This window comes from Euphorbia lathyris, chromosome 3 (genome assembly GCF_963576675.1).
Source record: "Euphorbia lathyris chromosome 3, ddEupLath1.1, whole genome shotgun sequence".
In the NCBI taxonomy this organism is placed as follows: Eukaryota; Viridiplantae; Streptophyta; class Magnoliopsida; order Malpighiales; family Euphorbiaceae; genus Euphorbia; species Euphorbia lathyris.
Window position 1 is genome coordinate 73,050,868 of NC_088912.1, and position 13,209 is coordinate 73,064,076.

Below are 13,209 nucleotides of genomic sequence, written 5' to 3' on the forward strand. Positions count from 1 at the left end.
TTCGGAAAGCAGAAACGAGTCAGTTTCTCTAAGGGTGGCAGAACTTTGAAGAAAGAGAAGTTGGAGTTAGTTCACAGCGATCTATGGGGTCCTGCACATGTGAAATCTCTTGGTGGAGCTTTGTATTACATGACCATCATTGACGACTCCACTAGGAAAGTGTGGATCTATTTTCTGAGAAATAAATCTGATGCTTTTGATTCCTTTCGAAAATGGAAGGCCCTGGTTGAGCATGAGACAGGTTTGAAGGTAAAGTGTTTGAGGTCTGACAATGGTGGGGAGTATGAGCTTACAGAATTCAAGGAATTCTGTGCTGAGAATGGAATCCGCATGGAGAAGACTCTGAAAGGAACTCCTCAGGAGAATGGAGTTGCAGAACGAATGAACAAAACTCTGTGTGAGCGTGCTAGAAGCATGAGACTGAAGTGTGGACTTCCGAAGATGTTCTGGGCAGAAGCAGTTAACACTGCAGCATTCTTGATCAACAGAGGGCCATCAACTCCCTTGCAGAGTGGCATTCCTAAAGAGGCTTGGAGTGGCAAGCAGGTAAATCTGTCCTTTCTACGAGTATTTGGATGTGATCCGGGCGAACAGAAGTCATGCACGAGGACGTTGCACGAATTGAGTGGGGGAGAATGTCACGACCCGAATTCATGACGCGCAGACGATGCGGGTGCTTGCTAGTTGATCTTGAAATGCAGGATGCAGGATTAGCGATAAGGTTGAGTACGTGCTATTTAGATGCAGTTGGGCCCATCGCTTCAGTTGGGCCTATATATATTAGTCTCCAAAAGCCCAACAAAAAGTTGATTGACTCCTTGAACTTTGTTAGTGTCTCACCAGCTCTCTAAACTTGCTTATTTCATATCACCGGCTCTCTAAACTTGTCTATAAAGTATATTAGCTCCCTGAACTTTGCAAGTGTCTTATCAGCTCCCTAAACTTGCTTATTCCATAACAACAAAGTACAAAAACTTATTAAACCTAAATTCTAAAAATACATCTTCATCTATTCGAGAGGTAATTTTTTCTTTTCTCTTGCCTTTCAACATATTATAAAAGTTAGTGTTGTAGGTTTGAGAGATAGAATGGATGAGGATCGAGAGTTAGTATTATGATTTTTGTATTTAGTTGTTACAGAATAAGCAAGTTTAGGGAGCTAGTGAAACACTTGCAAAGTTCACAGAGCTAATCTACTTTTACGGACAAATTTAGGGAGCTAATGATACGAAATAAACAAGTTTAGATAGATGAGTTTTGGTGCAGAGATGATTATCTTCTACGAGGAACCAGAAATAACATACTTTGGGAAAGATGACGCAATTGTCTTCTTCTGAATGCGGACATGGGCTTCTGGTTCATTGAGCCTCTGGGCTTTGCTTCTGGTTCATTGAGCTTCTGGGCTTTGCTTCTGGTTGGACCTTTAATTGAAGAAGGCATTTTGCTGATTTTGCTTAATAGATTCAGAAGCAGCCTACTACTTTAAGTAAATTTTCAACACTTAAATAAGATTGTTAGTACATAAAGCAATTTAAATAATTCTGAATTTTAATTTATAGAGGGATCTTATTGATAAGTCCAAAATGCACTTACTTTATCATGCATAATTGTATTTGTTTTCGTGTAATTTATGTGTTATTTACTTTATTTTGGAAAGATTTCACGTGGGTATTTGAGTTTTGTTTGCAAGGTATTAATTATTTAGAAAAAGCTAAGTGGGAGCAAAATGGATTAAAATTGAGCGAGATAGCAAGCTTTCAAGAAGTATCACGTCCGAGAACCGGAAATCACGTCCAAGAAGTCGAAACAATTCTCCAAGAAGAAAACATAATCTCTATCACGGATGAGATTGCCAAAATCTCGGTAGAGACGCACTGGCAAAGGAAGCACGCACCTTCCCTCCTCTCCCTAGCGTGTCGCGGACAAGAATTCTCCATTCTCGGGCGCGTCAACTGCAGTTCATGCACTTTTCCATCCTTATCTTCATCCAAGCGATACATCTTTTCATCCGGATCGAGGCTACTCTTCGCCAACTGACTTGCCTCTCTAGCTGACATTTTGGAGATTATAAAAGGAAGAAAATTCTGTAGAAAGAGTGTGGGTGGTGGCTACATTTTATTATTATTACATACATTAGGATTTCTAGTACTTAGAGTTAGGCTTATCCAAGTTACGTTTATGCTTCGAAGTTGATCGAGAGATTTCTGTTTCGAAGACTCAACAAGAAGATCCGGAATTGAAGGCAAACCAAGGCGTGACGAACCTACAAAGTAGAGTAAAGGATTGACAACCTGGAATTCTTACTTTGTTTTTATGCATTTCAATTTTGTTCTTCTTTGGTAAACTTGTGATGTTTATGGCTCGTAATAATAATAATATATCTTTTAATTCAATTCCATTTTCACTTTGTTTTACTTAAGTTTGATTTAACAATATTCTTTAAGTATTATTAATTGGCGTTTACATGTAAAAATGCTTAGAAAGAAATTTAATTCGAACATGCAAACTTTGTTTAACACTTAAGCAAATTCGGATTTATATTTGGTTATTGCGGTAATTCGAGTAATCGGGTTTAGATTCTGAATTTGATTAATGTTTTCAATCTAAGATCAAAAGATAAGATTGATAACGGTTTAACTCCTCTAATTGAATCAATTGGTAATTTATTACATTTATTTTAAACAAAGCAAAGTTTAAAGTTGTGTGGCTTAGCATGAATTAATTTTGGAATAAGTTGTAGTTTAGATTTAATTTCTGTAATTAGAATTAGAAAATATTTCACAAATATCAATTTTCTATAAACCTCGAGAAAATGGATAAAGAAACAATATAAGTTAAATATCAATTGTGTTTCCTTTGGGATCAATATCTTTTATTACTTAAACGTGCAAACCGTATACTTGCGGAAAAGTACTCAACACTTATTCTTTAATGTAATTTTTTGTCATAATCAAAACTGGGTTTCAACAAGGATGTCTCATATACTTTACTAATAAGAGGTTATAGTTAAAGGATTAACAAGGAAATGGAGGATATCACTTCTACTCCCCAAATGAGAACAAGTAGTTTATTGCTCGAACATCCATTTTCTTGGAAAAGCGTTCATTTTCAAGAAAGACAGTGGGAGTAGAATTGAACTCAAGAAAGTTCAAACTACACATATTCTTGGTAATTGAGACTGGTTCACAAGTTGTGAATACAGTACAAATCACATAATCTTTAATTTCAATATAGTAGTCACAATGACTGGCAACATGAAATCGAGGTAAGACTTGCGTTTGCAAAAAAAACGTTAGTGGGAGCATGGGAAGGTCCTATGAAAAAGGATCTAAAGGAATATACCACTAAAGCTTCAAAACTACACTTTCATCCCTTAGAGGAACTAAAGAGAGACGAATTGATGTTGTACATCTAAATTATAATGAAGTGGAATAACCATACATAAAAATGGATGTATTAACTGTTGGAAGGTTCCAAGCAGTACACCATAGAATTTGAATATGATGCTGCATTGGATGCAACAATAGATTGTTTTGATCTCGAAGGCAATTATTAAGCTAGAAGTTTTATCCTAAACACAATAAACTATTTGGGACTCGAGGCCAGCCACTAAGTTAAAAGGTTCATACTAGACATAATAGATGCCTTTAGTGATAGAAACGGGGCCGCCGCACAAACTGAGGAGCCCCTATCACACTTAAAGTCTAAACATATATTCAAGGGATTACATCTTAATCGAATGGCAGTCGATAGAGATGTAAAAACCAACAAAGTTGAGTCAGGTAATAGTGTTGAGGATCCAATGATGAACTAATTAGATCAGCATCAACATGGAGATCATGTTAGGTTAATAAGGATTAGGACCTTGCTTAGTCGATACTAATGCAAATGGGAGATTGTTGGTGTATGCCCTAGTCCTGCGACATTATAATCTTGACAATACACTTAATTGTAAGGAAATAATCTATTTGATTCACTTATGCAAATCAACCTTATAGATAATTTACACTTGATTCACTTACGGGAACATCACATGGTTATAATGTTATGGTTGGTTCTCATGTAGTACTCATAAATGAGTCCTTAGACCTAAAGTCACTATGGGGCCTAGATGAGACACAATATTCTTAGATCATTTTCCTAATGGGCCCGTGACTAGGTGCCAAGTATGGGATGGTTGGGTATGCTCCAAATCATGCTTAGAAATCACGAGTGAAGTGTAGGGGTTGCTACTCTCCTACGATAGAGGAGATATTGGTGGCCACTTGATTAGTGAAGTTGAGAAGTGTGTGGCCACACCCGAATGATGAAATTATAGTTATTGCTTATTCGATCTTATCAATTCACTTAGAGATCAAAAAATTTCTGAGCACTAGATGAGGGTGACAATACAATGACTCATGCTAGACTTGAAATCAAATAGAAGGGATCACCGTGGGGTTAGCATTAGATTTTCAATCTTTAGATATGAGATATCTATATAATTTGGGTTGTTATAACAACTTGCTAAAGCAAGCTTATGACTCGTGGGACGAAAGTGTTTTTCAGGCCCGCTACCAGGATTAGATAGACCTACAAGATCGCATTCTTAGAAAGACTAGTTGGAATGCATATTCGGAGTTGCTTGGAATGTATATAATAGTTATATACATTCAAGCATAAATATATCACTGATGAATTGGGCTTGAGTGAACTGAAGTTTAATTAGATTAAAATCCAGTTCAGTCTAAGCCCATTGAATTTATACCTACAATGGAATTGTCTGATAAGAGATTATATTTCAATTGATTGAAATATAAATCATATAATAAATATTCATGATATTGGATATTATAAATATGGGATAAGGTGCAATAATTCCCCTAGCGTTGACACCTAAGAGCAATTTTACCCCTAATGTCTAAAAGAGAGCAATTTTACCCTTAATATACAGCTAATAGAAATTTTGCTCATAACATTGGTAAGTTCGGTCAATTTCAGACATCATTATAAAACACATACATTTTGTTCTTTATTTTGTATTTGTTTCCTAACAGTTGGTTCTAAAACAAAGATTTCACATTTTTGTGATTTTATAATAGAATTGGAGATTAATATTTTTAAATTTGATGAAATGTTTGTATTTTTTTTGTCCAACTTGTATAAAATATTGTATAATTTTTTATTTTTTTTTAATTTCATGTTCATTCATAGATGACTTCAAGCTTATTCCAGGTCTCTTGGGCTGACCCACAACCTGAAAGCTTATTGTATTCTATAGCATTAAGAGCAGAGTGAAGCATATTGATAGTCGAAGCATTAGTCTGAAGTTTCTTTAAATCATCATCATTACATTTATCTTCTTATTTAAGGACGGTTTGTCCTTCTACTATTTCAGTAGGAATGTATGGGCCTTTTACTATTGCTAGCCAAGCACTCGTGCTCTGTGCTTGAATAAAGTTTTTCATTCTATTTTTGTAAAAAGTATAGCTAGATCCGAAAAATAGAGGAGGTCTGGTAATGGACAATCCTTATGGGAGGATTTGAGTGGTCTCATTTCCAAGAAGGTGTCTGGTGCTAATGACAGTCATTAGAGGGATATTTGACTCAAGATCGGTACTTGCTCTGATACCACTTGTTGGTCCCTAATAAAGCAGAATAGCTCTAAATAGGGGGTGAATAGAACTATTAGATAATTTTAAGATTTTTAAAAACTTTTTCGCTTAAGTCAATATTGCACAGAGGATAAGTTCAGAATCAGAAGCAATTCAATCTACTGTGCTGATTCAAAATTCAGTCTACTAAACTTCTTTCTACTTCTAAGAATTTCCTATTTAGAGGATGACTTTTATCAGAAGTTCTGAAGTGATGAAGAACAAAAGATAGATAATATGCTCAGAGTATATTGAGACGTAATATAAATACAGAGCACACATAAAATTAATATATATAATTCAGTAGAAGTAAAAGGAAAGAGTATGGAAAGAAATACTCAGCAGATTTATCCTGGTTCAGCCTCTTGCCTACGTCTAGTCCTCAAAATACCTTTTCTTTCACTTAAATCCACTATTGATCCCTTTAACAGGCAGAGAACAAAACTTTTACAGAAATATCTAAGTTTGATTGAAGTACCCTGCTTCACTCAACACTTACTCTATTTTTCACTTTGCTACTTAAAACCGAAATAACAAAAACTACTGAAAACAATTGAAAGATTACAGAGTTTTTCAGATAGAAAATTATATGAACTAATCTCTCTTAATTCGATTACACAAGTATTGTTGTGTTTTGCAATTGCTCTGTTTTTCTAGTATATCTTTTTTTTTTTTTGCTTGTGTTCACTATTTGAATTTGAGTTGGAGCTTGCCTTATATAGGCACTTCTTCAAACTAGTCGTTTGAATTTAGAAAATATCTGTTGAGAAGTTTTATCCTTAATTCTTCTCTTGGATTCTAATCTGTCTGGCAAATTTCCATATCTAGAAACCAGTCGTTTGACTCAGAAGATGTCCATTGAGAAGTTTTGTCCTTAATTTCTTCTTTTGGATTATGATCTGTCTAGCGAATTGCCATATCCAGAAACTAGCTATTTGACTGAGAAGACCATTGAGAAGTTTTATCCATAAATATTCTCTTGAATTTTGGTACGGATGGAGAGTTTCCATATTCTTGTATGGAGAAAGATGGGTTGTTGCAGAGACGTCAATTTTAGCGTAGAACCATAATGGGTAAGTTTGGGGAAGACAACATTGTTGTCTCTTCTAGTACGTTGGGCTTCTAGTTCATTGGGTTTTGCTTCTGTCTAGGCCTTTATTTGGTGAAAGCATTTTGCTTCTGATTTGTTAATGAGAGAGAGGCAGCCTGATTGCCTTGAATAATATTTCATACTTATAACAAATTGTTAGTTCATAATAAAATTATTTAATTCTGAATTTTAATCTATAGAGGGATGTTATTCCTTTAATGTTAGTTTTATCATAAGCAAAACTTAACCAAAAGTGACAATCTAGGTTCTTATGCACCTCTAAATCCCTTCTATGCAAATCATGTAAAATACCTGTGAGCGGGCGGGCCGAAAAGTATGCACGCAAGGGGATTTTCCCACCATGGGTGCACGAGGAGATTTTCTGAATTGAATTCGTTCACTCCATGGGTTCCTTTTTAGTGGTTCCTCATGTTCACTGTCTATATTAGGAACAGGTCACGTGGCTTTAAAGGGGACAGATCCTTTTGATACCGTCTCCTTTTCTTTTTCTAGTTGGGTTCTTCGGTTTATGTTCAGGGCAAACGTCCATCCTTGAAGGATAATGAGATTTGCCACTCAGGTTGTTTTCTACTCACCAAGAAATAATAGATACAACATACGCCATAATAGGACTACTATACCCTTCAGAGATGGAGTTCATGGACTCTTATATCAACTTGACAATAATTCAAAATTTCCTTAAATATCTCTTAATCAGTTCATTTCATGAGATTTCTACTTCACATTCAAACCCTAAATAATTATTATTTATGTCAAAGTGATAGATCAACAAGTGGTTATTATTTTAAGAAGTTGAGAATTTCTGACTTCTCGGATTCGTTCAAACAAGTTGCAAACATAACAAGTTAATTTAGCTTCGATTTAAGAATTGAAATTCTCCGAATATGAATATGTCGAAAGTTTGATTAATGGGGAGTTTATAGAAAATCTTTTATTTTAAAATGATAAAAAAAATGATATTCAAAATCATCATGAAAGTATTCAGGAAGTGGTATTGACCATTCTAATCAAGTATGCTATTTGTAATAATTACCCTCATGTTTCGAAGAATATACCGAAACCTTGTACACTTGTTATTTCGTTTCGAAAATCCTATAGCAGTCGAGATAATTATTGATTTAATATTATTTATTCTGTTGAAAATCTCGGAAGATTATGATCATTTCCTAAAGGCCCTCGGAATTATTCCATAGAAAGAATACCAAGTTTTTTTATATTCTCAGAATCCCTAAGAAGGAAGTAGGACTTGTATCAATAAAATTTAGTTTTTTATGCAAAGTATTCACAGTTGATTATCCTCATATTTCGAAGAATATGTCAAAACCTTATACACTAGTTACTTCGTTTCGATAATCTTATAACAGTCGAGATAATTATTTACGGGAATATCGTTTATACTGGTGAAAACTTAGAGACCCTCGGGATGTATTCCATGAAGCTCGGGAGCGAAAGTAAAGTTTATATTGATGAACTTCTATTTTTTTTTATTGAAAATTAGATTAAATAAAAGTTAGAAAACTTAGGAAATCATAACAATTATCCAAATATTTCCAAAAAATGTTTTAATGTTTGGAATACTCCTAAAACCTTTAGAAATAAAATGAGATTTTTATTTAAAAGAAATCTATTTTTAATGATAAAACTAGGAAAATCATAGTAAATAAATAATAATTTTAAAAAATGTTCCAATGATTTCTAAATATTCATTTTAATGCTACTGGAACTTTGAAAAAAAAAATATGAGAATTTTATTTATAAATGAATTATTTTTAATAATAAAATATTAGAAATAAACTAATAAATTCAAGAAAAAGTTAAATAAATGCAAAATAAATACTTCCTCAATTTAAAATTCATTTTTAATCAAAGATTTTTGAAAAGTATAGTTTTTTTCTTGAATTTAGTGTAAAAGCACTCTGAAGACGAACTCCAAAAACATAAATTACACAAAATGGATCCAGGAAAGAGGATTCAAACTTTGTTCTTGATGAACAGAGTTAGAACATCCCCTTTTTTCTGGAAATAAACTTCAAAAACTCATTAAAAATTGAAAATAGCTCAAATTAACCTCAAATCAAAGCCAACAAAATCAAGAAAATCCACATTAGTAACCATTGACACATATACACCTTATCTAGTGAATGTAGATACATTTAACTCATTATTGAAGTTTATTTGGTTTCCAAATGGTGCGTCCGCTAACTATTTGTAGTCCTTTGTCAAAACGCAGCAAATGCTCCAACTCTATCGTCTGATTTTGGTCATGATCGGCATATGATTTTGTAACAATTTTTGAAAGAGAATGCATTTCACTATCCATATTGCATTCTCGCAAATACTTCAAGTTTATGACTGAGAGCTGGTTATGCTCCATCAACGACCGAGGAACACTCTGAAACAAACACAATAATCATTTTTATTATATTTAATTTTGAGATAGTCATAATTAAAAGTTAAGAACATGATTTAAGTATAGGAAATTATAGGTAAATTAATCCCCCCTTCGTGAAAGCCAATTTTTTACCTTTGCTTAGAAAATCAACCATATATCCAACGTGAAATTTTAGAATACACTGGGAGTATATGCTCTTTAAATAAATGGCTTAAAGAATAGTAATACAGAATAAGTATATACCTCAAGAATCCAATTAATGTATTTGGCATTATTCACATGTTGATTCACATCAAGGTCGTTCCATCCTGGCTGTAGTTTAGACAATTTTTAAAATTAATGAAGTTAAATTAAAGCCATTGATTATGCGAATTGAGAAATTTGATAAAACTTACTCTCAATCCTGCACGAGCAAAAGTTGCTGAATGCATATCAATTTGTGGGAGTATAAGAGTATATTTATCAAAGATAGGTTTACAATTCATCATATGAGGAGCCATTTCTTCTCTTACTTCATTGATAAACTTTGATAGCTTCCTCGTTTCCTTATTCATCAACACAAACACACTGCACATATTAATCAGTGGCTCATTTTCATAGATTAATGTGTTATAACTTAAACATTTAATATGTAAAAATAAATTAAATAAGATGAACCTGGATGCTCGAGCTACAGAATGGCCATTGATCCTATCACGAATTATCCAGTCATGGCTTAAACCATTTTGACCCGATGGATGCATCCAAGTCTCTATTTCAACAACATCAAGCCTTCAACATAAGAAACAAAAGTCATTAAATGTTCCACATAATAAAAATAAATCAATAAAAAAAGGCATGTCTTTGACTTCCACATAGCTCAAATAGCAATCCATTTTTTTACTTTGAGTTTCTTTTCTACTTTGAGTTCATTATAAAGTTGAAATCAGATAAGTTCTTAATGTGTTTTCTCTTGAGTTCTATATAGGTAGAGAAGAGAGATTGTAGTGACAGGAGATAAATATTTTTAATCATATTTTTTTTTTATATCTAGACTAAGGTTTTATATGGATAAGATTGTGATTTCAAAACTGGGGAAAACAAAAGCAAGAATAGAATCATGAAATCAAAAACGTAAATTGCTAGTTAATTAATCTGAGAAATTAGAAAGAGATGACATGGTTTTTATATGGTTGAGCAAAAAACAAAAGCAATAATTGAGTTAGAAAGAAAAAGAAAGAGATTAATGTTTTTTAAATTTCTTCAGCTAGTTATTCTCAGAGACACAATGAAGAAGGAGAGAGATGATAAAAAAAAGTGATGAACGGATAGAAGAGAGAGAACTTAAAAAGTAGAGGTACTTTTAGAAAAAAAAAATTGAAAAATAATAAATTTTAATTCTGCTCCTCCATCCTAAATGAAGTGCTTGGATTAAATAACAAGATGCCTTATGTTTTAGTTCAACAGCCATTACATATTCCTTTTACGTTTATTATCTCAATACAAGCACTCAACCACTTTGAACTCTTTGCAACATATTACATTTCTTGAGGTGGGTGGGGGTGGAGGCTAAAAATCCCAACAATAAAAACTAAAAAGAAAAAAAAGGAAAGACATAAGAAGAAGAAAATAGCTACTGACGAATTGACGAATCAACTGAGTGTGACTGAGGCCATGGTAGTCGTCGAATAGAATATCATGAATTCATGCGGAAGGTTTATCATACTCATGATGATCCAAAGAAAGAGACCCACAAAGCTTGCCATTAATTTTTTTGCTATATTACCTTCTTAATAAGAGGGCGAGCCTTGGCGCAACGGTAAAACGTTGTTGCCGTGTGACCTGAGGTCACGGGTTCGAGTCTTAGGAGCGGCCTCTTGCCAATTAATTTGGCAAGGGAAGGCTTGCCCCCAATACACCCTTGTGGTGGGACCCCTCCCCGGACCCTCGCTCAGCGGGGACGCGTAATGCGACCGGGCCGCCCTTTTTTTTTTTTTTTTATTACCTTCTTAATAAGTGTGAACAAACTTAACAACATGGTCCCTCAAAAAGACACATAGGCGAGATAATGCAAGAATATAGGTGATGAATAATATCATGTCTTAAACCAGCCACCACCCTATAGTCAAGCTCAATAACAAGAGTCCCAATACCTTTCTTGTGAGCCAAGTGAAACCTATAATACAAACCTCAAAGCTCTACAAGACCAAGCAAATGCTGATGTTAATAGTAATTGATTTATTAATTTTTATATAGGTGTAGAACTTTAATTTAGCGGTTTAGAAGTTGATTCATTTAAGGAAAAATATTAAAAAAACATGTGATTTAGAAAAATACAGAAATTTTAATATTAATTTGAAAATATGTGTGAAGTTGCATAGATAGGTTACCAAGAAGGATAATGGTCCACTAGTATTTGCAAAGAAGAGAGCACCCAGATCAAGTCTCTTTGAGACATTTGTTTAGTTATTCCCAAATTAGGACCATCTGCTACTATTCCTAACATTCTCCCATGGTTCAGTGCTGTATCCTGCATATATGCACATTTTAACATATAGTAAATAATGATGATTAGTATTTAAAGTAAGGTAAAAACAAACAAACCTGTAAATAGTTGATCAAGGAAGTAATGGATAGTTTTCCATCAAACCCAATTTCAAATGACCTTATCATAAGGTTTTGCCTGTAAACAAGACCATTTTTAACCATCCTTCCCACTCCCACTCCAACACTACTCTTCATTCCACTGCTAATACAACCCAACTTCATAGGTGACTTCATCTGTGATTCTTTCTTGTGGACATATATTTGTTTGTTCATCATCACTAAACCACAAGGACTAGCCATTTTTCTGCTCTTTTTTTAACCTTTAAAGATTAAACACTCATGAAGTTATACACATTGCTAAAGGTTAAAAACATGACATATTTTACTTTAGTAAAAGGAGTGGAGCTTACTGCATTTAGGAGGTGAGGTGAGGTCCCCATTTCTGGTGAGCACTTTTAATTTTGGGAGCCTGCCCTATACATATATGCATGTAATCTCTTCGGTTATATCGCCACAACTAATTGATGTTGATTTCTTAATTACTACTAATACAAATGTTATTGATAAAACCTACCCTCTTTATTTTTACATTTTTGGAACACAAAACACTACTATTATTGGAATGAATTGGATGGAGCCTTACTTACTTTTAAACTTTGCCACCCAGTTTTAGCCAAAGCACTCCACTTTTACTCATTAAAGTAACTCTTTTTATTTATTCAAAAATATAGTTAATTGCCAATTAAGATTGTAAGCCATGTACGTGCAGGGTCGGAGACTGGACCGCCGGAACCCCTATGACTACGAGTAGTTTCGGCCTCCTGTTTCCACGAAATTTGAGGTTGTGGTGGTTCTGCGTCCCTATTTCCAAGAAATAATGATCGGGCCCTGAATTAACACTCCAAAATTGGTTCAGGTCTGTTAGACCCTCTCTAAATCTAAAATTCTTTTTTTTTTTTTTTTGTCTGTTAGGTCATCTCTAAATCTAAATTATTAATTATTTTGGCCTATTAGGTCCTTCTTGAATCCAAATTTCTAATTTGTTTAGCCTGTTAGGCTCCTCTTAGATCCAATTTTTTAATTTTTTTTGCTAATAAGCCGTCCCTAAATCCGATTTTTTAATAGACTTTTTTTTACATGTTTAAACACAATATAGTTTAATTTTGAAAAATTTTACATTGATACTTAAAAAATGGTTCTTGAGCACTCCGATTATAACACGTATATATACTAAAAAAATTTGAACAAGTTCAATTTAGCAAAAAAAAAAAAAAAAAAATACACCACGTGTAAAATCGACCCCCCAACAAAACAATCATGTATTCGCCACTATGTACGTGGAATGTTTAACATGTCCATCACGCTTAATTTATTTGGTGCATGAAACTAATATGAGTGAGAGCCTCAATATTGAACTATGTAAATAAAGGCGGAAGAATAGTTTTTTATTATTATCTGACATTTATTGTGCGTTTCAATAGGAATTTATCTCATGAACGAAGATATTTCCAACATATTTTTTTTTAAATAGTCGGATTAGGTTATTC

The 13,209-nt window shown here is 33.6% G+C and overlaps 1 protein-coding gene across 2 annotated transcripts; it reads right to left on the reverse strand.

The window, feature by feature from the left end:
- Window positions 1-8,784: 8,784 nt before the first annotated feature.
- Window positions 8,785-12,129, reverse strand: LOC136223873 (palmitoyl-acyl carrier protein thioesterase, chloroplastic-like). Of its 2 annotated transcripts, XM_066012041.1 has the most exons (7): window positions 12,073-12,129; window positions 11,720-11,982; window positions 11,506-11,645; window positions 9,794-9,907; window positions 9,532-9,703; window positions 9,380-9,448; window positions 8,785-9,136 (listed from the first exon to the last, which is right to left on the reverse strand). In XM_066012041.1, exons 2-7 carry the CDS (start codon window positions 11,960-11,962, stop codon window positions 8,906-8,908), a joined length of 969 nt encoding a protein of 322 aa, XP_065868113.1. In that variant the 5' UTR covers window positions 11,963-11,982; window positions 12,073-12,129; the 3' UTR covers window positions 8,785-8,905. The 2 variants fall into 2 exon arrangements, with proteins under 2 accessions (XP_065868113.1, XP_065868112.1); XM_066012040.1 differs by having other exon boundaries at window positions 11,720-12,095.
- Between the last annotated feature and the right edge of the window lie 1,080 nt (window positions 12,130-13,209).